Below are 27,032 nucleotides of genomic sequence, written 5' to 3'. Positions count from 1 at the left end.
GAACTGGCCAATTCTCAACACCGTGTGACCACTTGACAATCCTCAATTCACTGCAATAAAATTCCCATTCACCTTTCGTCTGTGATTGACAGACGGCCGATGCCGCCAGCTCTAATTTAGCTTTAACTCCTGCCGTGACCCCGAAACGGATATGGATGAAAGCGTGTTTATCAAGACAGCTTTTCAATTCTTTGCCGAATATACCGCTCGGGATATGAGCCAGGATTTAAAAAAAAATAAAAATGTGCTGGTGTCCTGCAGTTGGAGTGTTTAGCTGGTTTTACTGTGAACGTGTTTAAAGAAAAAAATGATCCCATTAGTTCTCATGCAGGAGTCGATGATGTAGGTACAGTTATAAAATGGCCGTTTTGTAATTACTGAGAAAAGAACATTATGTAGAACCGATACAAGTAAGCGTCTTGATGAGGGTGGAAGTTTCAATTAGAGAGTATTACATAAAACAAAAAGGGGTGGGGTGCGGGTTGATGGAAGGCTCGTCTTTGCCAGACCCGCGGAGAATTAATACGCTCTATAGGACCATTTAGCAGGGAGTAATTACTCCCTAATTATCCGTTACTTATTCGATTAGCCTTTTATCAGCTGGTCATGGTCAAAAAGCAAGACGGGCGGAGGAGAAGCCTTCTCACCTTGTTTGCTAACTGATGTGATTACTCACGGTGAGTAGGTGTTGGCAGCCTTGCCGTGAAGAATGGAATTAGAGATTCGGAAGAGAAGAGGATGGACTGGATTCAGTCGGGAAATGTCACTGCTTGAGGTTACCTGGCTGGTTCTCTGCAAGCATGGTCCAAAAAAAGTGTGAGATGAGAGCTGAAAAATAAACTAGGTCAAAATGTTCCATTCATTTAATCAAAAATAAATATAATATAATAAATAATATATAATATAATAAATATAATACAACATGATATAATATACCGTATTTTCCGGACTATAAGGCGCACCTAAAAACCTAAAATCTTCTCAAAAGCCGACAGTGCGCCTTATAGTCCAGTACGCCTTATATATGGACTAAATTCCTAAAATCAAACTGGCCCGAAGCATTGTGTCATGAAATCAAGCATAAGTGGCCTGCTGAAGACTAGGAATCATGGATCAAAAAGACTATGGATCATTATTTTGTGATTATAAAGTCATTTGTTGCATCTGAAGTTGAAATAAAAAAGATAAAATGGAGAATGATTTGATTTGGATTCAAAATCTGACATGATGCATTCATGGTGCGCCTTATAGTCCGGTGCGCCTTATATAAGGATTAAGTTTTAAAATGGGCCATTCATTGAAGGGGCGCCTTATAGTCCGGTGCGCCTTATAGTCCGGAAAATACGGTAATATAATAATAATAATATAATAAAATAATGTCAACAGAACATCAATTATGGACTCGGTTAAAGACAATTATGTTGCGTTGACATGACGCGAGTTTATTGGTGGCGACTGTTTTCGAAGTTGATTCATCGAACAGGAAGTGGCCACGCCGGACATTTGTCACGACTCAAAACACACTCACACACAAACGACAACACCACTCTTAGTCAAGTTATTGATTTTACCTCCGGAGTACGTCTCATATCATAAGCAGTGAAATCCGTCGATTGTGAAGGGAAGGTAATGACTCGGCGTTTGAGCATCAAGATGGACCACGCTTTCTGAGAACACACTCCAGCTGCTCGTTGCAATTGAGTCTTTATAAGACGACATGAGAGAAGAGCATGTGTGCATTTTGTCAATAAACAGACCAGGGAGGAAACAGGACTACTCCATGCCAAACTGCGTCTACCATTTATTACACATAATTACATTCTTAAATAAAAAACAAAAAACAAAAATAACAAGCAGTTCCTTGCATAGAGATATTACAATACCAATTTAAAAAAATGAATTATGAAACAAACCGGTAACAAAAATAAATCTTTCTCATTTTTCCATAATAAAGAACATTATCATAGCCATACATCATAATATACAAATGATAAATTTCAAACGCTTTATACAGTCGAAAGAAAGGGAGAAAGACAACACAGGAAAACGGAGGGAGATGGGTGACGCGGAGTTGAAAGGCTTGAGATCTCGTGGAGGGGAGGGGCGGGGCGGGCGGGGGAGCGAAGGTGGGCGGGGGAGTGAGGGTGAGCGGGTGGGGGCAACAAGGGGACGCTGGTGGAAAAAAGGATCTGATTTAAAATTCAGAAGGAGATCAGCGATGCTGAGAGCTGCAGCCTGCACCTCAGACCGAGCCAGCGCGTGTGTGTGTGTGTGCGCCAGGGGCGTGCTTGAATGTATGTGTGCGTGTTTGTGTATAAAACAGTTACTGTACAGAGATGCAGCAGCGGCGGCGGCGGCGGCGGCGGCGGCGGCTGTGTTGGCGTGATGTGCGCAAGCGGACAGAAAACATCAGACGTGTCGCTTATTTTTCTTTTTTCTCTTTTCCAAAATCGAGTGCACCAAAATAAAACACACACAGGCACGGCATAATTGACAATCATTCATTAAAAAGACACATAAGTGAACCACCAAGAAAATAAAATAAGTATAAAAAAGTAAACATTCACATTTGAACTCCGAGTTTTCCGGCGCACACGTTTTTTTTGAAGAATTTGCGGAGTCGTTTCCAAACAATATTTGGGAGATTTCTGTGCTCCAGTCCAGGTTGGAACATTTCACAGGAGCAAAAGCGCCTTTCCACGCAGTCATTTGCGTCAACATTTGAGCTGGAGTATTCAAACACATACGTAGAGCTGCCATTGACGGTGCAAAACCACTTCCAATCTGCATCCAAAACCCGGACCGAAGACACCTCGGATCTGATCTGGTGCCTTCCGAACTATCCTAAAAGTGAAATGAGAGGGACTTCTATGTATCTCGTTTGACCCCCGAGCCAAAACAATCCTTACATCTTGTGCTGAGTCAGTCGAAATGGCGGCGTCTCCTCCATTTGTCCGTGAGCCGGCGCCGGGGATTCGAGATCCCCCAAGAACGTCAACGATGTTGACGTCTCACTCAGTCCAAGTTTGAAGAGTTGAAAGGGCAGTTGACTTTGCTGAGCGTGCATATCCGAGCCTCCCGCCGTGCACGTGCACGGACACATTAGAGATACATTCGCATTGATCGGCCAGCCAATTGATTGGGTTTGTCCTCCTACCAGTCCATTCCATGTCTAATGAGGGATAAATCTGTGGAATGTCCCAGGAGATGCATAGGGGCTGAGTTCGTGGAGAAGATTGCATTCTGAACGGAACTTGGTTAAATTGGAACAGGTCTGCGTGGCGGGCAACGTGGGGCTCGCTCCGATGCCAATCACTCTCAAAAGAGATCACTTCGGGCATCGACAGCGATTTATTCGGCCCTATCCGTTTTTCGGAATGGTCTACTCGGAAGGAATAGGACATCTTTTCTTCTTTACATATACGGTGATCTTGTCTGATGTGCCGTTATTAGTCAGCGAGCCGCTTTGACTTGTGCGTTGGGGCCCAAGTTCTTGGCGTTCTGACAAACCGGGGCTTTTCTTTGAAACAAAAGTCACTTGTGCAGTCGTTTCAGCTCCGAAAGCAGGAAATCGGGCTCAGGCCGATGGATAATGTTTCAAGACGTGACCTGTCAGCCTCTGCAGACAAAATCTCACTCTGATTTTCAAGTCTGCAATTCAAACAAGTGGCGCGGAACCAGCGGGATGTGTCCATGGGTCCAGTTTGGAAGTATGAGAGAAAAAAGTAATTTGGCAGCCTTTGAGTGAAACAGAATGGCAAGACGATGTTGAGGACCTCAACTGGCTGCATGTGGGTCAACGCACGAGGCAAAAGTGGACCGGACCCGAGCTGCCAACCCCAAGGTTCCATTGGAGGAAGGCCCGATGGCGCTTCACGTGGGACCCTTCCTTCCTGCCTGCCTGCCAAGGCGCGGCGCCTCCGCCCCACAAATCTGACATCAGTCTGAGATCCACGGTGATAATTTTTCTGCAAGTGATATTGTCCTCTCTGCTTCCTCACTGCCTCCGCTCCCTTCTGACATCTCCTCATATGTGCCTCTTCATGTGCAGCGCCAAATGATCCGATCGTGAGAAACACCTGCAAACAACAGAAGGGGGAGGGGCACACCGTTACTTTCCAAACACGACACTGTGGAATGAGGATTGTCTTGTCGCTGTTAGCTAGCGAGCGCTGATCCGTGGGCGTCGATGTAACTCATTGATAATCAGCATTTGTGTTTTTAAGTACCGTAATTTTCTAACTATAAGTCGCATCGGAGTATCAGTCGCACCAGCCATAAAATGCCCAAAAAAAAGGAAAAAAAAACATATATATGTATATTAGTCGCTCCTGAGTATAAGTCGCCCCCCCCACCTAAACTATGAAAAAACCCGCGACTTATAGTCCGAAAATTACGGTAGCGCTGCATTCTCGAAAGTGTTTGCATCTTTTTCGGTTGAATCGTATGATTGCTGTGTTAAGAAATATGCCAGACAGAGGAATATTGTTCATCATGATGCAGATACTAAAAATAAACGTGATAATTGCAACGCTTGGTGTAAAGCATTCAAGTAAGACGGCATTTCTTCGCCTGGTTGAGGTACACGCAATTAGCTCTGGAGGAAAATGGAAAAAAAACAAATTGCTGGTCGTTTATAGCCCGTTTCGAAGCACTCTCGTGTGCGAAAACACCAAAAGAAAATTCCACCCGCGTGCATAATTAGTCCGCCATTTACGCTACGTTGTACAGTAGCTGTTTGTGGTTTTGTATTGCTGTTAATAGGAGTTAATTTAATTCTACAGTTGTACAGATAAATTCACCTGGTAAAGTTTTAATAATTATTTCCTCAAGTCAGCGGTGTTCCATTTTTATTTTGCCATTTGTCTAAGGGGCGGAGCCACCGGTCATTGGCCTGACTGTCACACCTGGAAGCATGTGTGTGTGTTGCTGTCTTACGCATAGCAAACACACGAGGTGAACGAAAGGCCCGGGAGACACTTTTTCTTTTTTTCGTGGAGGTTCGAGCCAGACAGATGGTAACGTATGAGTCACAACTCGGGGGCACCACACCAGCTGGCACACCGCGGGTCTCTCACCCGCTGTCAGTACTCACCTCCCAAAGACCCCCTCCCTCCCCCTCCCATCTTCCAGCCTGTCTTCTCTTCCTTCATCTCAGCATGATCTGCGCTGGGCCCGAGGGGTCGGGCGCCATGCGACACATGCCAGAGATGAGCCCGAATTAGAGAGGGCGTCTGCATGGCTAGGGGGGGGGGGGGGCTTGTATTGCGGTGCTTAGATGCAAAGGGGAGATTGGGAATTGGCTTTACTGTATTTACAGTGTGTCCATCTGAGGTCTGACAGATGCTCTGATGACAACGAGAGGCTCATCAACGCAGGTAACTCAAAAGGCTGATACCGTAATTTTCGGACTATAAGTCGCACCGGAGTATGAGTCGCACCAGCCATAAAATGCCCAAAAAAGTGAAAAAAAACATATATATAAGTCGCTCCTGAGTATAAGTCGCCCCCCCACCCAAACGATGAAAAAAACCCCGACTTATAGTCCGAAAATTACGGTACTTATTATGCAGAAGGATCCATTTGACTGCCGTATTTGCAGCATCTGCACATCATTCTATTGACGAGTCACACCTAACAACGCATTTACTTTTCAATATAGCGGCTGACACTGATAGATGGGTCAATATGGGCCCCGTAAAAGCATCTTTATGATGCCGCAGATACTTTACAACGCTCAGATTTATACCGTTGGATACGCGCTCAACAGGATGACAAAAATGACCTTTCCATCTCAGCAGCTATTCCCCAGAAGACAAAATTGCTGCGGGATCCCCGAGGTGTCAGCAAGGGTCGGATCACAGACGCGAGCTTGTAATTAAAACAGGGCTAAAGATTTTTGTGTCACAGTCTAGCTTGATCTTTTTATAGCAAATAATGGCCCAGCAATGCTTGATGACTTGGCCGGCCGGGCCTGAATTAACATTTCGCTTGTGTTTCGTTATTAACGAGGGGGCCCCGCTGACTAATTTAGGGCGGGGGGGGGGGGGGAGTCGAGCGTAAATTACGTCACGTCGCCATAGCGGCGCTGCCTGGATAACATCTTCTTGTGTTTTGTACGGGAATATCCAGAGACGGCTAAAGCTCCACTGCAGCCCCCCCCCCCAACCCCCATCCATCTGCCAAAGAATTAAATATTTAGACGCTAAAATATCGTGCGGAGCAGAGTGCTTCGCTGGTCAGTTTACGTTTCTCAAGGACGTTCGGGATCAAAGCGGCGTTCACAAAATGTAATGAGAAGAAATAAGTGGGTCAACGTGAGGTTTTATTTACAGAAACACACTGACCTGTATTTAACATTTTCCCCTAGTGTGAACACACACAAAAGAAAATGGAGGATCGAGGAGCACGTTGACAAACCTGTCACAGTGGTTGCACTTGAAGGGTTTGGCGCCGGTGTGTTTGCGGTAGTGCCGCGTCAGCTCGTCGCTGCGGGCGAATCGCCATTCGCAGCCCTCCCACGAGCACTTGTATGGCTTCTCACCTGTTGGGGAATGAAAACACCTGTTTCTTCAACAAGAACATACCAAGCAGTTGGCACTGATTACGTCCCGGCGGTCGGTCGGTCGGTGCGTGATCGTGCTGAGCACGCAAGGAGAAGAATGGGGATGGAAGTTTGAAAGACTTGCAGAGATGAGTTCTTATTAGCATTGTCGATTAGCATACTGACGACTGGCAAAAGGAATTTTAGCAACCATTAAATGAGAAGCTATACTGTTGCTATTTTTTGGGGCAATGAATAAAATAACTGCTACTAAAGTCAACATTTTAGTCAGGCTCAAAGGGAGACTGAAGTTTAATCGGAGGTCCAATCTGCCTTAGCCCCGAATTTATCACCAGCCAATCACAGGGCTGAAAATCGTTCTGACAAGCAGGCGCTAATCGGTCACAATTTTTTTTGTATAGCTTGGACTTCCTGAAGTCTGAAGAACAACTACCACATGGAATCCAAGCAAGATGGATCAGATCAGTGGATGCAACCAATCCAGTGTGAATCCAAATCCAATGTAAACATGACACAGAAGATCTTCTTTAATTAACATAAACTTCTAATTAAGAACTATAGATGTAGATACTGTACATATCCTCAGTGTTCTGTTCAAATACACTACCGTTCAAAAGTTTGGGGTCACAAAATTGTTTGGGTGCCCCCAAACTTTTGAACGGTAGTGTATATATTTATTTAGATAATTATTTATAGATTATATATATAATCTTCTGTGTAAAAAATCTTGTATATATATGTATACTTATATTCATAGATTATATATAATCTTATACAAATATAAGATATAATTTATAATATTTAATTCATAATATTTTATTATAATAATATTTACACTACCGTTCAAAAGTTTGGGGTCGCCCAAACAATTTTGTGACCCCAAACTTTTGAACGGTAGTGTATGTCAACAGGCAAAAGATGGACCCAGAACCAGGACAGGTTTGCTCGTTCGACCAAGTTCTGCAAATGTCAAAGTGAGATCGTACATCAGCGAGATTTATACATCATGTGACCTCACCCAGCCCGCATAACACGTGTTGGACTAGTAGCGAAATCGCAAGCCGAGAAACATTTCGAACAGCAAGCGGTTGCGGTCAACAACGGCCCCGGGAGACAACGACGCCTGATTGCGTTGCCTAGCGATGAGGCCGAGGGACCGGGAGTACGTGTCGACACCGGGCCGGGCGCATGCGACATGAGGAGGGAAGCACAAGTCGGTGCAGCTGGCTGGATCTGGCAACGGCGCGCTGCCATGCCACCGGCCAATTACCGGGCATGCCGGCAGAGCATGGAGGCAGTTGCCTAGCAACGGCAACTCTAGAGATGTACGGAGCAATGGGGGAGGGCTAGTGAGAGGTGGTGTGGAAGGAAGGAGGAAGGGAGGGGGGGGCATTAGGAGACCACTGCCTGCAGCAATAATAAGCACTCAGCTACCGAGTCCTACAACGATATGCTGCCCTCGTTGCCTGGTAACAGAAGCCACCTCCCCCACCTTTTCTTTCTCAAGATACCCTCACAAAACAGGCAAGAAGACTCGCCTCCTCACAAAATGCTTCCATTCACTGGGACAGTGAGTGTCGCTGAAAAATGGAGATCAGTGATCTAATCCAGCAGATTAGTCCCATCTCGTCAGGATAATCAGATTATGCCCTTGTTACTTTTGGAAAACATGTCACGGCTTATGTCGGGGATCATTTCTTGTTATTATAATAATAATAAATCCGGGGGTTGTTTGAAAGTCTTCCGAAATTGCTCTTCGGACGCTGTCCGAAGCCTCCCCTCCCCCTTCCAGATGAATCCAATCAAATAAGAAATGATACATCCGTAGGCGTAATCTGATCACTAGGTGTTTCCTGAGTCACGGTAATGGTATCATGTGTCATCTGTTACGTTCCCTCACGCACTCCAGCCTTTCAGGTGCCAGCGTTGATCTTAATTGCATTTCCTCCATTAACCGGAGCCAGCGCCGGGCTTTCGGGTCTCCGAGGTCATTAGAGATGCTCTCCGAGAGCGCTTTACGGTTTGCCACCGGCATCGCCGCCTTTTGAGCAGATGAGAGATGGGAGGGGCGGGGGCGGTAATGTTAAAGAATCAAATATTCATACGAATCAAAAGACAAATTGTTCAAGTCAGTGAAAATAACAACATGGCTTCCCCCGTGGATGATGGGAGCGTAACCGTGACAACCACAAGCCAGAGCGAGTGGCATGGTTAACCATCTCGAAGCAACGTATCCAACAGAGGCTTTAAATTACAGTGAAGCAGCGACCACAGGAGTCAACTGAAAAAGTATTTGGGCAAAGAGAGAGAAGGGAATGTCGAACGAGCGACGGAGGAAGAATAACGGCGGTGGCGACGGCGGCCTTGTGTTTTAGCTCTTCCCTCAACCTACTCCGCTATCTAATTGTAGCACTCCTTATCTGTCATAAGCCTATTCACAAAAAGAGCTCGACAGGGCACCGCTATTCCATGCCCGCCCGTCTAATTCCAGATTAAATCGTCGCCTTTTCTCCGGCGGTAATTTATGGAAATGACAAGTAAGAAAAAGAGGATTTGAGTAATGACATCTTTAAAGGTGTCAGGATAATAGTGCGACGGGCGACTGGGGAGCCTGCGGTACAGCTGTTGCTTCACAAAGACGTCGGCTCGCTCTTTCTTGTCTTTGTGTTTGACTCTTGGCCTCCCTCCTTGACACCTCACGCTTCGGTTTATTCCATATTGGATTTATACGTCAAATCACACTCATGTCTCGTCGGTGGCTGAATTTTTTTTCTGGACCATCCACTTAAGGTCAATCAATGATTACCGTATTTTCCGGACTATAAGGCGCACCGGACTATAAGGCGCACCTTCAACGAATGGCCCATTTTAAAACTTTGTCCTTATATAAGGCGCACCGGACTATAAGGCGCACCATTAATGCATCATGTCAGATTTTGAATCCAAATCAAATCACTCTCCATTTTATCTTTTTTACTTCAACTTCAGATGCATCAAATTACTTTATAATCACAAAATAATGATCCATAGTCTTTTTGATTCATGATTCATAGTCTTCAGCGGGCCACTTGTGATTGATTTCATGACACAATGCTTCGGGCTAGTTTAAATTTAGGAATTTGGTCCATACACAAGGCGCACCGGACTATAAGGCGCACTGTCGGCTTTTGAGAAAATTACAAGTTTTTAGGTGCGCCTTATAGTCCGGAAAATACGGTATATGTTGTCGTTTTAGCTCGGCTAGGTTGCGACCTACTTTTATACAACTTAAGAAATAGTCTTAAAAACAGATATATTTACCAACAAAACCAACACTGAAAAAAATGTACCTTAGTAGGAGACTGAGGCCGAACAAGACTAACATATGAATACAATTTGTAAATATTACAATTGCAAACATTATGCCTAAAAATTGTTCCTAGTTATTTTTTTTAATTTTTTTTTTCTAATTGTTCCTTACATAGTTTGCTCTGTGTGGATAGACTAAATAATAATAATAATAAAATATATCAATAATAATGATATCCATAATAATAATAATAATGATAATAATAAGAACGATAATTATGATAATTTTTTTTTTCTAATTGTTCCTTACATAGTTTGCTCTGTGTGGATAGACTAAATAATAATAATAATAAAATATATCAATAATAATGATATCCATAATAATAATAATAATGATAATAATAAGAATGATAATTATGATAATAATAATAAATGTACCAAAGTAATCAACTTGACTTATCTCAAGCAACATCTCCATCCCGCACACACCCTAACTTCCATATCCCGCTTTGGAAAGATGGCTTGAGATGATGACAAGGCTTGCCCTCACGCACCACAGTGTAAGTCAACATGCCATGACCTGCCTCCATAACTGTTACGTCTGAAACATATTTGTACTTTCTGGATGATTACAGCCCGGGCAAAAGGTGGCCAGTCACTGACCTAGACCCGCGGGGAGCTTTAGTGAGGGAAGATGGGCGTGGGTGTGTGTGTGTGGGGGGCGTAAGTGTTAGAAATAAAGCTGGGAATGGCAGGCGGCCTATCCAGGTCAATCCATCCATCACCGAGCAGTTACTCAGGCGGAGGACAGCTCCCCGACAGGGGTCTGAGTGCTTTGGGATGGAGATGGAGGAGTGAAAGAGTTATGGCACGGGGACCCTCCCCCAACCAGCCTTGTCACTGGAGACCAGGTGGAAAGACACAAGTGGGATCTCACCTGTGTGTGTCCTCTGATGGGCCTTTAGGTGGGAGCTCTTGGTGTAAACCTTCCTGCAGCCATTGAATTGACAACGGTGGATCCTCTTCTTGTTCTCCGGAAGTTCCCCGAGCACGCACGGTACTCCCTCGTCTTCCTCCTTGACCTGGACGGGGAGCGGGTGCGCTGCCACCAGCCTGGCGGCGCTTAGCCCCACCTTCCTGGCCACCAGCTTGAGGGTGAGCGTCCCGTCGGCAGATGCCGTCAAGGACGGGCTGGCCTTCACCAGGTGCCGGCCCAGTTCCGGCGATGACGGCGGCGTCAGGGAGGTGACTGCGCTGAGCTGGGCCTGGTGAGCTCCTTCCATCCCTTCTGCGGGTTCCGGTACCTTTGGCTCAGTTTTTATCGACGTGGCTAGGTTCTTCCGCGCGGGGCAGAAGATCACCGTGGGTGGGCTCGGGGGCTCGTGGGGGAGGAGAACGTCAGCCAGCTCTTCCTCGCCATCCTCCTTCAGGTAGGCCGGGGTCAAGAGTCCATCCAAGTCATGGTCGAAGAGCTCCGACAGACGCTTGGGCTCCGTCTGCAGGTACCGCTCCAACTCCAGGCAGGTCTGGAAGAGATTGGAAAAATCCATCCATCATTGGATGCGCCATCATCACAAAAAGCACTCGGGCGCCAAAGCGGAAATCTGCCACGGTGATTAATCCTTGATTGATAGCAAAGGCAATTGAAGATGTCCTCAATTGCATTCAATTCTTATCAAACATTTGACAAACACGCCCGTGTCAGCTTTTTTTTGCCCGAGCTAATACCTCACGATTTATTCCTCGGTATTTACCGTCGGCATCCGGCCAATTAATCGCCGCACCTCATCATAGAGGCCAAATAATAGAGCCCTGATTTGTGTGCGCGGGCATCCTGAGGAGTCTATTACTTTCCACTTTGTTGGCCAGCCAGCCAGCCAAGGATGGAGGAGTCCCATGTCCAAGGATAAAGCTATTACGGCGCCGCTTTGATGCTTGCGTTACACTTGTAGCCGCTAACCTGTTTTGACAGCTGAGATGGAGCCCAGCAGCTCTGGCGGCTACGTACTACTCCCCGCTTCATTTGTGTGTAAATAGGCACTGACACACAGAGTAGCTGTTCCCATTATCAGGAATAAGGTTGTACAGACTCAACACATCGGAGATATTTACACCCCCCATCCCCCCTTCCCTGGTTCCCCAATTCCTCAAGCGTGCTTCTCTCCTTGTTTGTAGCTTCTAAAAATAAAATCAGACATTTCTCTTTTTTTTTAGGGGAGGGTGGGGTTTGTTGCTGAGGGAATGTGTCTTCCAGGAACAAAAGGCGATTTTTTTTTTTGTTTGCAATGTTTACATGATTTGCATACTGACTTCAAATTAAAATCCGTGCAAGACCACCCACCTCCTTCCATCTTTTTTCCCCTCACTATATGTTGTGCATGTACAATCCATCCATTTTGCCTCACTCCTCTCATTTCGGCGTCTTCTTCTCCCAAGGTGAGCGCTAATTATCCGCCTCAACCAGCCACTCAGAGAAGAATTTCTTCAGCAAAGCGCTGAGGACTGCAAAGCCAGGTGAGAATGTGTGTGTGTGTGTGTGTGTGTGGGAGAAAAGAGGCAGGCAGAAAAGAGGATAAACGAGAAGGAGAGGCGAGTGGGAAGTGAGTCGAGTAACGGCGGCGGCTCGGTGAAAGAAGCCAAAGAGCCGAGGAAGGTCTTGACTTCATTTTCTCCACGGGGGAGTGAATCCTTTTTTTGGAAGTGTGACATCTGGCTATTGGAAAAAATGTTCAGGCTGTGCCTCACACACACACACACACACACAAAACACACGTTAAACACCGGCTTAGCATCCAGGGTGGTACGATGGCGTGAGTTTTGACCCAATCACGTGTGTCCGCGCCCCCCCCCCCAGGTGGTGACATTAACATTTGTTTGAGAGAAGGTCATGTGGTTGATCAGCAGCATGGGTGTGTTTAAGGCCACGTCGGCCGTGTACGAGAAACATAATCATGCTGCTCCCGGTCTAATTATTCAGCGCTTGTGTTTTTGCGCCAACACCCGTTGTACGCTCATGCATAAACAAATCACTTTGCTGATACCAGAGAGAGAGAGAGAGACAGAGAGAGACAGACAGACAGAGCGAGAGAGTGAGAGAGACAAGAGTGTAACTGAGTGAGAGAGAGAAAGAGAGAGAGAGAAAGAGAGAGAGAGAGAAAGAGAGAGAGAGAGAGAGAGAGAGAGAGAGAGAGAGAGAGAGAGAGAGAGAGAGAGAGAGAGAGAGAGAGAGAGAGAGAGAGAAAGAGAGACAGAGACAGAGACAGAGACAGAAAGACAGAGAGACAGAGAGACAGACACAGAGACAGAGAGAGAGACACAGAGACAGAGACAGAGACATAGACAGAGAGAGAGACAGAGAAGGAGAGAGTGAGAGACAGACAGACACAGAGAGCGAGAGAGAGAAACAGAGAGCGAGAGAGCGAGAGAGAGACACAGTGAGCGAGAGAATGAGAGAGCGAGAGAGCGAAAGAGAGAGCGACAGAGACAGAAACGGAGAGACAGAGAGACAGAGAGAGAGAGACAGAGAGACAGACACAGACAGAGAGCGATACATAGACAGAGAGAGAGACAGAGAAAGAGACAGAGAAGGAGGGAGTGAGAGACAGAGAGAGAGACAGACAGACACAGAGAGCGAGAGAGAGACACAGAGAGCGAGAGAGCAAGAGAGAGACACAGAGAGCGAGAGCGAGAGAGAGCGAGAGAGCGAGAGAGCGAGAGAGCGAGAGAGAGTGAGAGAGCAAGAGAGTGAGAGAGAGAGAGGGGGGGGGGGAGACAACTTGGCGGAGCGCCTGTCTGGAGTGCCGACATTTATTGGTTTTGCACAAAGCCAAGTTCCATTTTCCTAATGGGCTTTTTGGGCCGATTCCGGGCCAGGATGAGGCCAGACAATCCGCTGCTGCCTCTTCCAGCTGCCAACCGCTGAGTGAAAGGAAGTGACGGGGATGTTGCGGCAATGCCGTGACCCGCTTGCCTGCCCGGCCGGGTCTTATATCTTAACAATTATTTTCCATTTGCTATCACAGAGAGGAACAAATGTGCTCTGCTAGCGTGTTCATCCCAACAATTTAAGCTCCTTTGTGTTTCATCTGCAGTTTTACCATCTTAAGTATGCACCGCCGTGCAAAACTCGACAGCCCTCACTTGCGTGTTTGCACGAGTTGCTGCACCTTGATTCGAAAAAAAAAAAAGAAAAACGATATGCAGCAAGAGGTTGCTGTACAAAAGGGAAATTAAAATGTCTCTGCCTTTATGTTCATTCATCTATTTTAATGAGTGGAGAGTGCCTAGCAATGGCGCATCATTGCACAAGGCTTTCTTCACATAGCTTAGCATAGCTTATAGCACAGGTGTCAAACACAAGGCTCGGGGGCCAGATCGGTCTTGCATACCATTTTAAGTGGCCCACAAACTTTCACGATCCTTTCACGAAAAATAAGATTGAGATTTTTTGGGTTTCAAAACTCGTCATCAAAAAATATTCATTTAATGTAACCGTATGAAGATGGCTCGTAACTGCAAAGTGTCCCGTTCTTCTTTCCCAAACTAAATTCTCAGAAATCCTCCATTGTCCACTTTTAAATACAGCAGGTGTGAAAACAGCAGACAGCCAGGTTGCCTGCCTCCAAAGCGGGCTCAGCACCCCTCTCGTGCGGAGCCCTGGGCCTGGCAGCTGATGCCCTCTCTCCCCAGTTGCCCCCCCTCCACTCCACCAGCCTGCCATGGCCATCAAAGCGCAGGCTGCCTCCCAACTGTTAGCTCCCCGCTAGGCGGCTAATAAAAAGCCCGGGTTATAAATATGAACAGAGGAGCGTGCATAATACCCTGAAGGAGCACCCAAAACACCACTAAACAGATAAATGTAATGGGATGGATACGCCTCATTAATTTTAGCATGCTTAGTTTTTACAGATGCTGTGATAGAGACAAGGTGTTATGAATAATCTAAAAAAGCCGTTGAACGCGGGATGTGAGGAGGAACCGATTCATCTGCCTTGTCCTTTCCACTCCACTATTGCTGACTAATATGGATTTTTTTCTTTTTTTTTTTTTCTTCCTGAGGTAAATTCTTAGACACATCGATTGTGCATTATTTAGCATAACAAGCGACATCCTGTTAATGGCAAGTCACAGATCGATAAAATATTTAAAAAACAAACTGTGCACCCCAACGCAACCCCAATTCGCTTGACTTTGCTTGTCTTCTGAAGGTTTTCTCCAAATGGGGCAGGGGGTTGTTAAAGCTGAGCACTTTTATTTATTTATTTATTTACCAAGTCAGGGTCAACTGAACTTTCTTATTCTTTTTGATGCCGAGTCCCTTCTGTGTGCGCGAGTCTCATCCCGACCAGGTGCTACAGGCTTCCCATTGATCTTGGGCCGAGCCATCACTTTGAGGTGACAGCTAAATGACCTGCAGCCCTGGGCGCTGACCATCCCATCCCACCATCACGCTATGTGTGTGTGTGTTTACATTGCAGAGACTAATCGATAGCGAATGATGCCTGCATGGAGCTCATCAGCGGTGGCAGTCGCAGCAGACAGACTGTAATCTATAGCTTCGCTGAGCAATACTTAGACGCCGCCACGCCCCCACCTGCACAAAATCCCTAAAGAACCCCCTTTCCCCTGTTAAGCTCCCCTTTAGGCTCCTGGCCGTACCCCCCCTTGCAATCTGCGGCGTCCTCGGAGAGCAGCACGGCGTCGTTGTGGCTAAGCAGCCTGCAGGGTTAGCTTAATACGTGGACGCCCCTTGCCATGCTCACTTGGCAGGAGGGGGTGGGGGGGGGCACAATTTGGCCAGGAGGGATTTTAGAACCCCTGGTGGGAGCTCAGCAGCCGAAAAGAGAGACACAAAGAGAAGAAAGTCATTTATCTGCCTTGTGAGAGGTGACACATGTGAAACGGCGTCCAACATTACGCCGCAGTTTGGAGTGAAAAGATAGCCAGGAAGAGATACACCTGATCGACTAACAGCTCCATCTCTTCCCGCTGTACCTCGCGACAGATAACACGTGGCGGAAACAGCTTAATTACACACGCGGCTTTATCAGCAGACATTAGCCCGGCGGTCGGTGATAATCAACGCCAGCGTCAGGCCCTTCCGTCAAAGTCCCGTGTTGCTTTCGGAGAGAGCGCTGGGCTGATAAGGGACGGCGGCGCTTGGTAAATCACAATTTGCCGACGGGTTTTTTAAAGCACAAAAAATCTACCTTGGATAGTTTTTGTTCCGATGAGACGTGCAATTATTTTGTATTTACGGTCATTTCCGCTACTTTTTGCACAAGCTTTGAACCCTGCGGCTTATAGTCCAGGGCGGCTAATGTTTATGATATTGTAAGAGGATTTGTTTTGGTAATACAGGTAATAGAAATGAAGACATTTCATTTAAAAAAAAAAACTGTGGCTTATACGGGAACAAAAGAGTATTTTCCACTAATTTGATCTGGCGCGCCTTATAGTCCGAAAATTACGGTAATTCAATTGTTATACAGGACTTCAAGTGGAGATATTCTATATTATTTGCCGTATTTTCCAGACTATAAGGCGCACCTAAAAACCTAACATTTTCTTTAAAGCCGACAGTGCGCCTTATAGTCCGGTGCGCCTTATATATGGACCAAATTCCTAAATTTAAATTGGCCCGAAGCATTATGTCATGAAATCAATCATAAGTGGCCTGCTGAAGACTATGAATCATGAATCAAAAAGACTATGGATCATTATTTTGTGATTATAAAGTCATTTGTTGCGTCTGAAGTTGAAATAAAAAAGATAAAATGGAGAATGATTTGATTTGGATTCAAAATCTGACATGATTCATTAATGTTGCGCCTTATATAAGGACACAGTTTTAAAATGGGCCATTCATTGAAGGTGCGCCTTATAGTCCAGAAAATACGGTATTTTATTTATTATTATTATTATTATTTATTTTATATTTATATTATTTATACTCTTTTTTTTCCTGCAGCCCCAAAAGTGCCAAGTATATTATTGTTATTATTATTATTTATTTTATATTCTTTATTTTATATTATTTATCCTCTCTTTTTTCTGCAGCCCCAAAAGTGCCAAGTCTTTTCTAAGAAAACCTCACCGATGGATAATCCGCCTTCTACATGACAAGTAAACCGATCGAGCGCTCGAGGTTGCGCTCGTGCTAACCTTTGAGGGGGGCTCGCGGCACAACAAGTTAAACGCCGAAGCCAATCTTTCTGAAAGGTGTGTGACAAAGAGTGGAAAATGGCGTTTTGTTCCCGTGCTAAGAACCATCATTTGACAAGTGAGTGTGTAAGAGGATCGAGAGCTCCAGACAGACGAGGATGAAGTTGCGCCAGAGAGGAGAGTGGAAAAGGCGGGGAGATTTAATCCCAGCCACTACAGCGCCAAGGAGGTAAGTCCAAGTTAACTGGATTTGGGTGTTTATCGGTGTAGCGTTGGACGACAAGCCCCTCTTAGCCATCCTAATCTAATCGCGAGACAAATCAGCCATTTTCCACCAACGTGCACGGAGCTGGGATTTGGGGAGTCTGTGCTCCGGATGTTGGGGACCCCATTGTGTGGGGCAGACTGGCTAATCTTCATTACGCCAACACAATGGTGGGTCCAAAGAGCGAGTCCTTGGCTGCAAAAAGGCACGGGGAAACAAAAGCGCGGCGAGCGAACCAGCGCCACAATAACAGGGCGGGAGATAAAGGGGACGGTGAAGCGGAAAAACTCGCCGCGCTCGGGAAAGGCCGCTCGGTAGCACAATCACGTCCCGGCCGGCCGGCCGGCGGCAACTGTGGCGCTGTGCCACTACTGATAAGGTCCAATTCATACATGCTGAATTAGGCAAGCTTTCACCACGGTGGCGTCGCGCAGCAGGCTGCCTTCGTACTCAACGGATGAAAACATGAAAGTGCGTCCGAAGATGGTCACAAGGTGGATTGGCGAAGGGAGCGCAGATTGAATGAAAGTCAAGGTGACGCCATTTATAGTCGCTGATCACGTCAGTGCTAATTTTCATACTACGGTAATAGTTGACAGTTTTATACATAAAATAGTTTACGCATCACATTCCACATTGAATGAAAGTTCTTTGTCATTTTCTGAAGAATTGTTTGATTCCATATTTTTTTTGTGTCGCTGATCCCCTGAGATATCAGTGGCCACCCCATAATAAAAAAATAATAATAATAAAAGTAATTTAATTAATTAATTTAAAAAAATATATATATATAATAAATAAATAAAAGAAATGAATAATGAATGACTAAATAAATAAATTACTTAATTAATCAATTAAAAAAATAAAATTAATAAATAAAATAATTGAATAATAAATAAGTAAATAAATTACTTAATTTAGTTTTAAAAATAAAAATAAAATAAGTAAATGAATAATAAAATAAAATAAATAATGAACAAATAAAATAAAAAATATATTAAAAAAAAAAAAAAGCTTCTCCAGTGTTAAGGTGACGGACTAATCTCACTCAACGCACTCATTTGTTGCAAAAAGCGGCAACGCTTCCTCCTCAAGCCCATAAAACGAGCGACTTTTTGACACCGACGAGCTGACTCGTCCGTGCAGCAGCAGTAACGCACAGTTACGCAATACAATAGCATTGGCATCGCAATGACTTTACATCCGTGCAAGCAGGTGAGACATTGTCGTTGCCTTTTTATTCCCACGGCGACGCTTTCAAGACAAACCCGAGCGGCAAAGATTAGCCCGAGCTGCTTAAAATATTGAAAGACATCTTCTCGCCAGCGGGCTCTCCGCCAAGAGTGGTGAGAGAGCGCGGCGAGTGACTTGATGTTGCTCACGGATGGACGGAAACGCTTGTGAACCCGGTGGCCCCTCCGCTGCCGCAGTACCAACGCTGCGCTTCCCAATTTCCCCCCCAAAGCGCCGCAACAAAAGCTAGCTGGATGTAGGCTGTAAATCTAGCTTGACCTTTGACCTTGACAAGTGTCGCGCCCCATGTTTTTGTGTGCTATAACACACACGCACCTGCTAGTCAGAATATTCAAAAGCAAACTCTTCTCTTGTTCCTGCGCACACACACACAGATGAACCCAATAAACCCGTGCTGTGCTCTGTCGCTGCGCCTTGCTTACACACACACACGCACACAAACACACACACCAGTGAAAATTATTGATGTGCTCTCTTATAAAACAGTGGCTGGTCCCTGAAGTATTCCTGGCAACATCACGGGCTGAAAATAGCAGCCGACCCAAATAACTTTCCCCGACGGAACGGAGACAGAGCCAGACCACAGCCACGGGCAACTGGCTTTACTAATTGGCATCATTTTACAATGAAATAATATCTGGGACGCAACAGTGGTAAACTAAAGAGCAAGAGGATGTGCTGTCTCGCCATGCGAAACGCCCGGGAGGAACCGCTGACCTGTTCGTGTAACTTATTAGTAAATACACATCGTTTGTGTGTACTTTTCGTCTGTATATTCGTGTCGAAAAGTCAAGCGTGGATGATTGGTGTGGAAAGAACTTGAAAGATTCCAACAAGTGAGCGGAAGACCCTAGTGACCATCTGGAGAGTCATCTAATAAGAGGGTTGCCAGCTCATCATTAAGTGCCGCTGTAAATAGATCCACGCGGGTGAACACCAATTAACTGGACAATTGTGAAAAAGAAAAAAAAAATTCTGCAATTCAGACCTGAGCGCTAGTCAATTGACTCTGCCCGCAACGCAGACCGAACTCGCTGCAACAAAAAAAAAATGTGCCCCCTAGTGTTTATATTGGGAAACAACAACGTAAGAAGCGGGTTGCCATGTCAGCTATATTTCCGTTAGAATAATATCAAGAAAGGAAAGGAGCGAGAAATAAAGGAGGGAGTGTGGGTCTTTGAGACAGGCCCATTTATTGTCTGGAGACTTTCCATCTTAGCCTTTGAGATAAATTTGTTGCGTGACCGCACTCAATCGGAACTAAAAACACACAATCTTTTCTCATTGAATGAAAAAGCCATTATCCATTACAGCCCTCCAGAATAATTATTTTTCCAATAAGGGAAAATAGCTATGATATTGTTCTTTGTGGAAAAAAAACATTGTGATTTATTGATGCAATCCAATTCAGTGCTGTTCCTTCTTGTGTGCCCACCTTGACCACCAGGAGGCAGTATAAACTTCAATCAAATGAACAATTGGACTTCATCTTTGACAGCTAGCTACTGCAAGATGCTATTATTTTCCGTAGATGATAAAGAATATACGCCTGTGACTTTGGCTGTATTTAACTATTTGTCGATCCTCCATTTTTATTATAACTGTGACTATCGTTAACAGTTAGCATGTCAGTGGCGGTTTGCTTTGTTTGCTAGCATTAAGCTAAACAGACACATTTTAAATAGACATGATGTAGGCATTCCTGTAACAATTCTTTGTTTAATGTTCGGTCGGACTGTAAACAGTTTGATTCCGCTGAAATTGTTCACCGTTTGCCAAACTGCTCACTGCCACCGTGCATATCTCAATATTTGGAGTCAAAGCAAAGAAATGGGCCGAATGATAACTGGAAAGTCCAAAAATGTCAAAATAATTTCCCTCGACATATATGACATACAGTTTTAGGTGGGATTTTTTTTTTTTTTTTTGGCGAACACTCCTATGATAGATACAGCACGGCATTTATCGGCCGTTCAGCTGAGATCCAAATCTTCAAAATGTAGAAAAATCGTACCTGACACATTGACGAAACCTAATTGTCTAGTTTCGTTGCCTTTGCTCGGTGGGTGGCGGACCTCGAGTTTACAGGCGCTGCCCTGCTCGCATTATGCGACAAGAACAATGAGGAAACATGTTCAATGTCAAGCTGATTAATGGCTCCTCCCACAGGTCTCATTAAATCATTGTCGGCCACTTGCCGGCCCCTGTTAGAAACCAACCGTCATTCTAATTTGACACTTATACGACCCGTTTTTTTCCCCCTCGCGCCAAGGCTAAATGTCAGAATAAAATAACACCACATCGATGGCTCTACCCGTTTTTTTGTGGCGGCTCTACCTCACCCGAACAATTCAGGCCTGCCTGCGGGAGCCTGCACAAAAGAACCAAAGCATTTTATATGGAACCAAGTTAAGTCTTGCAAAGTGTCTTACATAACATTGAAAGCTCCTGCTCCACCTTGGGACATCTCATCTAAAGAGAATTTAAAAGCATATGCACCCCCCCCCCCACCTTCCCCTCACTAGAGTCAAGATTCTTCGCCCTGCTTTATAAACAAGTGGCTTTACGGCATGTCCTTGCCGCCGTCAGCGGCGTAGGCTAAAGGCCGTGATTGATGACTAGCTTCAGATGACAACAAGCAGCGGTGTTTACTCAGTCAAATTGCCCTTGTCTCTCTCTGCCCTGCATCTCTTTGCTCTTCTGGCTCCTGAGGGAGAAGGTCCGATGTGGCGTGATCCCCCCCGGGATGGGAATATTAGCAAACGGGCTGGAGTCCCTTCTCTTGGCACTGATCGCTAAAGCTGCCTAGCAACAGGTAGGCGGTGAGATGGGATGCAGTGCCGTGCCAGGCATGGCCCATTAAATGCCTGAACATCCTCTTCGCGTAAGACCAGAGTGAGATGAGGTAGAAGGGAGAGGATCGTTTCATTTTCAAACATTTTTTTAGGACTGTTTTATCGGAAAAGGATTCGTATCAACGATGCTGCTGCGACACATCAACATATTGAATGCATGTTCTCATTCATCGTACGCGGCTACGAAAACACAAAGCCGGTCGCTGTGCTTAGACCTGGAAGGCTTACAACAGATTCTCCAGATGCTGATTTCATAACGGATTTAAAATTACTTTCTCCGTGGCCTCGTTTTACGGTTGTGGTTAGTGGTCACGCGATAATCATGGGCATGAATGTCATTGTTTATTTATTATTTTATGTATTTAATTTCTCACTGTGGGATGATTGGACCACTCAAGAATATTTTATGGAATTTTTTGCAAGTAAACTTTTCCAGATTTGTTTTTCTGCCCTTGTTTTTGTCATAATAACAACAATAATATAATGTAAAAAAAAAAAAAAAAAATTAAAAATATAACAATGAAAATCTCTAAACTCTAAAGACATGTTCTAATTCAGTTTCAAAAACACATTTAGGGAATCATAAAGCCATATCTGATCAAAATTAACTTAAACTTTGGAAGATTTCTTAAAAACAATAATTGTGTGGTTAATTTACTTTACATTTTATTTAATCGACGCTTAAATACAAACCTACTAGACACCATTGTTTGGCTAAATGTGTTTTTAAAAGTTTCCCCTCAACTCATCGTGTTTTGCACTTTGTACGGCATGTTCGGCCTTGGTCTTTCAGGATCTTATCTTGTCTCGATTAAAACATTTAAAAACTCTTTACAATGTTCACAAACCTGTATCGCTTTGAACGCTTGAGCCGAGTCAAGGTCTCGGTCTCGGAATGCCATTCAGGTCTTCCAAATACAAATAGCTTTCGGCAGATCTAGAGGGGAGGTTAGCTTGGTATTTTATCCTTAGGCGAGATCATCTTTTTGACAACTTCATATCTAAACGTGATATTGTAAAGTTACTCCACTTACTAGTTTAGCTTAAATGCTAACAGCGTTAGCGCCTATTGTGTCATCCATCACCAGATTCTTTGGCACAGCTTGTGAATGCCTTTTCAGAAATTTCTATAAAACCGTTGGTAGACATTCCGCTCCCGTCTCCTCGACGAGCCAAGCACGTCCGATCAGTCTGAGGTGCCTCGACGAGCGTGCCCGATATTGGACTCCGATGATGTGAAAGTCATTTTCCGAGCTGCGCGACAAAGCGACATCTGACTTTTCTAGCGGTTGTTAATCAAAGCTGGAGCGCCGGAGCGTTTGGCGAACCTATACATAAAGATGTGCTTGTCCACGCCACCCCCTCCCCCCCGCTCCCTCCCATGACAGGCCAGGCAGCGGCGTGTCAGCCAAATGAATACATCCAGCGCCGCAGTCTCTTTCATCAACGCTTCCCGGCTTTTCATCAGCGGCCATAAAGCAGTAGCAGGCACCTATCACTGGCGATAGCCTCTCAGCTGCCTGAATGATGAGACAGACATGGCAGAGTTCGCCGAGCGCTCTCATCGCAGAATGGATGTTACTGGGTCAAGGGGTCACTCGCACATCTCATTACACAAACCTGCGTGGAGCATCAGCTAGCGATAAACCCGAACCAGTCTGGTTAACTCCGACTCCAAATAGAATCCGAAGAGTGTAGGCCTCATTTATCAGCTCGTTTTAATTGGATGAACTCCTTGCTCGTTTTTCTAATGGCCTTTTTTTTTAACTCGCGTAAACAGACACTTGCTCCAAATAGAAGCTTTGAGGAAAAAAAAAACCCCATTCTGGGCTGGATTATACAAAGGCAGCCTTTCACGGACCAGGCCGCCCCATCCAATGGATTGTACGTGACCAAGATCTCCTGACTGCTTTTTTGGCTTGAGGCAAAAATCAATCATATTAGTCATCAGAGGATCACAAGATCACAAGAACACTTGAAGAATGTTTGCTGAAAAACAAGTCCCAAATTCATTTTACAGTCACCACACAGCAAATTCAAGATGAAGTAATCGTCGATGATCACGAGGACCGATGCGATAACCGATAAATGCTACGACGACAAATTTGGTAGGTACCTTTGCTAGCAACTCCAAGCAAAACATGGCGTGGTTTTATTTACTTGCCTGCAAAACTAATTGCCCCACGGGGACGACAACTTGGATGTTTTAATATTGTCGCTATGGTAACTCTAAATCATGCAACAGACAGCGGGGAACAAATACAAAGTGCGTGAATGACATAAGCGACACAAAAACTGGAGTATTGTATAGCAGATCCAGAAATATGCAGCCGTATTTTTGTGGCCTCCTGAAATGAGGCACCACAGAACAAACAGAAAGTATCAAAATCATCATAACATAAAATAAACAGATGCCTGGTCTGTTTATTTTCGCTAGCTTGAGGGTTTAATATTAGCATTAGCCGAGACATTTATTGTAGCATCTCGGTATGTGTCCATCATAAACGTGACAATCAGGTGACTTTTCAAAACAATTGGAAGTTTTTCAAAGTGCCAGGCGGTCGGGGACGGCTATAGAAAAATTCGAAAAATCCATACGGAGCTTCTTCTATAGGCGGAATGAAGGCAGGATCCGAAAGCGAGGTGGCTGAAATCGAGTCTGCCGTGTGTGAGAAAAGCAGCTGTGGCCCACCGACGATTACATAACTCGGGAAGACACACGGCCAGATGCCACGCCATCTTTTTGCCACTTTTGTCCACCGTCCGAGTTCTTTTCACACTTCCCAGACTCCCCATGCATGCCCGGCATCTTCATCTTCTGTCTGTCTGCAGTAGCTCGTCAGTCCTTCGGGGTTCAAGCCCGCCCGACTGTGAAATGCGAAACCCAAGCAGCGGTGGGAGAATGTGCGTGCTCGGCAACTTCTTCCACTGCCATGCTTTGCAACTGCTCCCCCCCCACCCCCTTCCCCCCCGCCTCGCCCGTGCAGATGCAGAAATGTGCGTGCGAGAGACTACATGTACGTGAGCGCCCTGTTGCTGCCTGGCTCCGCCCACACGAAACGAGGGATGGACACACACGTACCCAATTCATCGGCCAGGTCACGGATTGTGTCCTGGGGTCAATGACGCACACTCATTTGTTATCCCTCAGGGTCAAGCGCTATACAAATAAGCTGCATCATCAAGAGGGTCTGAAAAATGGCTGACCAATGTCTGCCCGCACGCCAAACGTGGCATCCGCACAAGTGGACGGGCAAACACGAGTGCGGCTGCAGCTCAGATAAGTCTTTGTCAATGTTGAGTTGCGTTTCTCTGAGGGGAAATCACCACTAAGTCCGGCTTATTAGCGGCTATTTGTTCCGACTGACCGTGCGGGGATTCAACGTTTCAGCTTGGTTAGCTCCGATAATGCAACGACTAGCCGCCTCACACGTACCATCTGCAGACCCCCGAAACACTTTTACCCGTGTCTGCTCCCCATTCAGCTATTACGGATCTCTGGGAATCATTTAGCTCCAACAATGGCCGCCTACCTTCAGGCCATAAAGACATCAGACTCGAAATTAGGACTGGAATAGCGCAAAGTGCTCCGAATTTAAAATTCTTGCGTAGAGGCGAACTCGGTGACCTCCTCATGTTGCCGCAGCAGGCGGTTTGCTGTGCAAATGTGCAAGCAAATATTTTTGGGGGATGATTTGCATTGCTAATAAAACAGAAGGTGGGATTATCACACTTTGTCGCAGAATTGTATCAGGATTCAAATCGACGCTTGCAGCAGATCGTCTTGACGTGGAATATAAATCATCGTCTTGAGGTATTGAAAAAAATGCAACACGCTGATACAAGTTGGCAAATTCAAGTGCAATTTTGTTGTTTTTCATTCCAAATTGAATTGTCTTGCGAGCTGCAGGCAATCATCCCAGTCAAGGCAAACTGACATTTGCAGGCTCTCCAGATAAGAGCTCTCACACTCTCTTCCATTTGCATTAGGTATTGATTCAGAGATGCTGGCTGGGGGGGTGAGGTGCACGAGTGCCATTTCAAAAATCCACTGACAGTGGAGGCAGGGAGCTGGGAGCATGTTATGAAAAGACGCGTTGGTGGGGAACAGCGGGATGCCAATTAGGCTGCTTGGCCACAACAAATGGATCCATCGTCACGCACCGTCCCCCCTCTTTTTTTTTTTTTTTCCTCTCCTTTCAAAGCGGAGCAAAGACGACGGGAAAGCTTAACAATGTTATATGTATGCCCGTGCATCTATAGTTTGGTTTTTGCTGTCTCTTTTTTTTTTTGGAGCTTGGTCAGCATCATTGAAAAAAGCAGCAATGCAGGTGGTGCAGATGCTTCAGAATGAATAAATTAAAAAAAAAAAAGATATTACACGTGTTTCAATCTCACCCTAACTGTCTAATGTACAAAATAATGTCTGGAAAAATATGTACATTGATGTGAAGATGAAATTGTCTCGATCACTAAGTGACCACGTGCTCACCTCCCCCGGCCATCTACTCAACTTGTATTCAGGAAGTGAGATACAAGAAGGAATATGCCTTTCTGGAATATTTATGTCAACATTCCATCTAAAAGATGCAAAGACAGACATGTCAGCGTATCTATTATGGATAAGAAGGTAGGGGGGGGGGGGAGAAAATGCGAGGCGGGGGCGGTGCGCGCATCTCTTCGTGTGGGGGCTCCACAACTCGGTAATGCGGATGTATAATTCACGACCAATTCTGTCTCGGTGATGGCCTGCGCATCTTCATCTTCGCAAATCGTACTTGACAGCTTTATTACGCGCCGACGTGCGTCCGCATGAAATCCAGCTCTGGGGAAAAAGTGTCACATCGACTGTACGAATGAGTCACCCCCCCCAAAAAAAGACGCTTTTTCCGATTCATCCCAAACTACTTAATTGGCTAAAAAGTTGCCGTCCCTTTTTCCCGATCGCACAAGTGCGTGGTTTAATCACTTACCTGCTGCCAGTTCTCTTCCAGCGAAGGCATGGCGGAGAAATAGCCGGTGTCGTGCACCAGCTGAAGTTCCTGAAATATACTGTGGTTCGCCAGGACGTCCATGCTGACACTCGCTCGCGGAAAGGATAGACTGATCCACGCCGGGGGGAAATGTGCCTCCTCTTTTTGCCCGTGTCACGCCTCTACGCGCGCACGTTTGTCATATTAGTCCACGAGAGGATCGATCGATTGCTCAGAAGGTGACGATCGGGACCTGCGCGCATTACCGGACTCGGTGCGTAAAAGCGAGTGGAGGCGGTGATGGAGGCTCCATGTGTATCCGTATTGCCAAAATAGACACTGATGGGAAGCCAGGGGAGGGGAGGGGAAGGGAGGGGAGGGGCGAGGCTAAACGAAGAGGCGTGGCTTTATGTGTCAATCAACTCCCCTGTTTATCCATTTAAGGTAAATGGGCGGTTGAGGGCCCGTTAAAGCGGCAGTGGAGCGTGGAGGGGCGGGGTTTAGCAGATTGGGCGAGCCCGATTGGCTCCGGGGCATTGTCACTCTCGGCCAATGTGGGCAGGATAGGCGCGCTATTTATGGATGGCTATATTAGATTTGGAAGAAGGACTGAGAAGCTAGTCTGAAAGCAGAAGTCGTGCGGTAAACATGTCCAGGCCGGACAGGCC

General features: G+C 45.6%; 1 protein-coding gene across 1 annotated transcript; it reads right to left on the bottom strand.

The window, feature by feature from the left end:
* Positions 1-1,473: 1,473 nt before the first annotated feature.
* On the bottom strand, positions 1,474-26,690 carry LOC133150265 (Krueppel-like factor 7). The gene is made up of 4 exons (XM_061272688.1): positions 26,365-26,690; positions 10,791-11,379; positions 6,421-6,544; positions 1,474-4,079 (listed from the first exon to the last, which is right to left on the bottom strand). Exons 1-4 carry the CDS (start codon positions 26,464-26,466, stop codon positions 4,028-4,030), a joined length of 867 nt encoding a protein of 288 aa, XP_061128672.1. The 5' UTR covers positions 26,467-26,690; the 3' UTR covers positions 1,474-4,027.
* Positions 26,691-27,032: the final 342 nt, after the last annotated feature.

The sequence above is a fragment of the Syngnathus typhle genome, linkage group LG2, assembly GCF_033458585.1.
Source record: "Syngnathus typhle isolate RoL2023-S1 ecotype Sweden linkage group LG2, RoL_Styp_1.0, whole genome shotgun sequence".
Taxonomy (NCBI): Eukaryota; Metazoa; Chordata; class Actinopteri; order Syngnathiformes; family Syngnathidae; genus Syngnathus; species Syngnathus typhle.
This window is presented reverse-complemented; position numbering and strand designations above follow the sequence as displayed.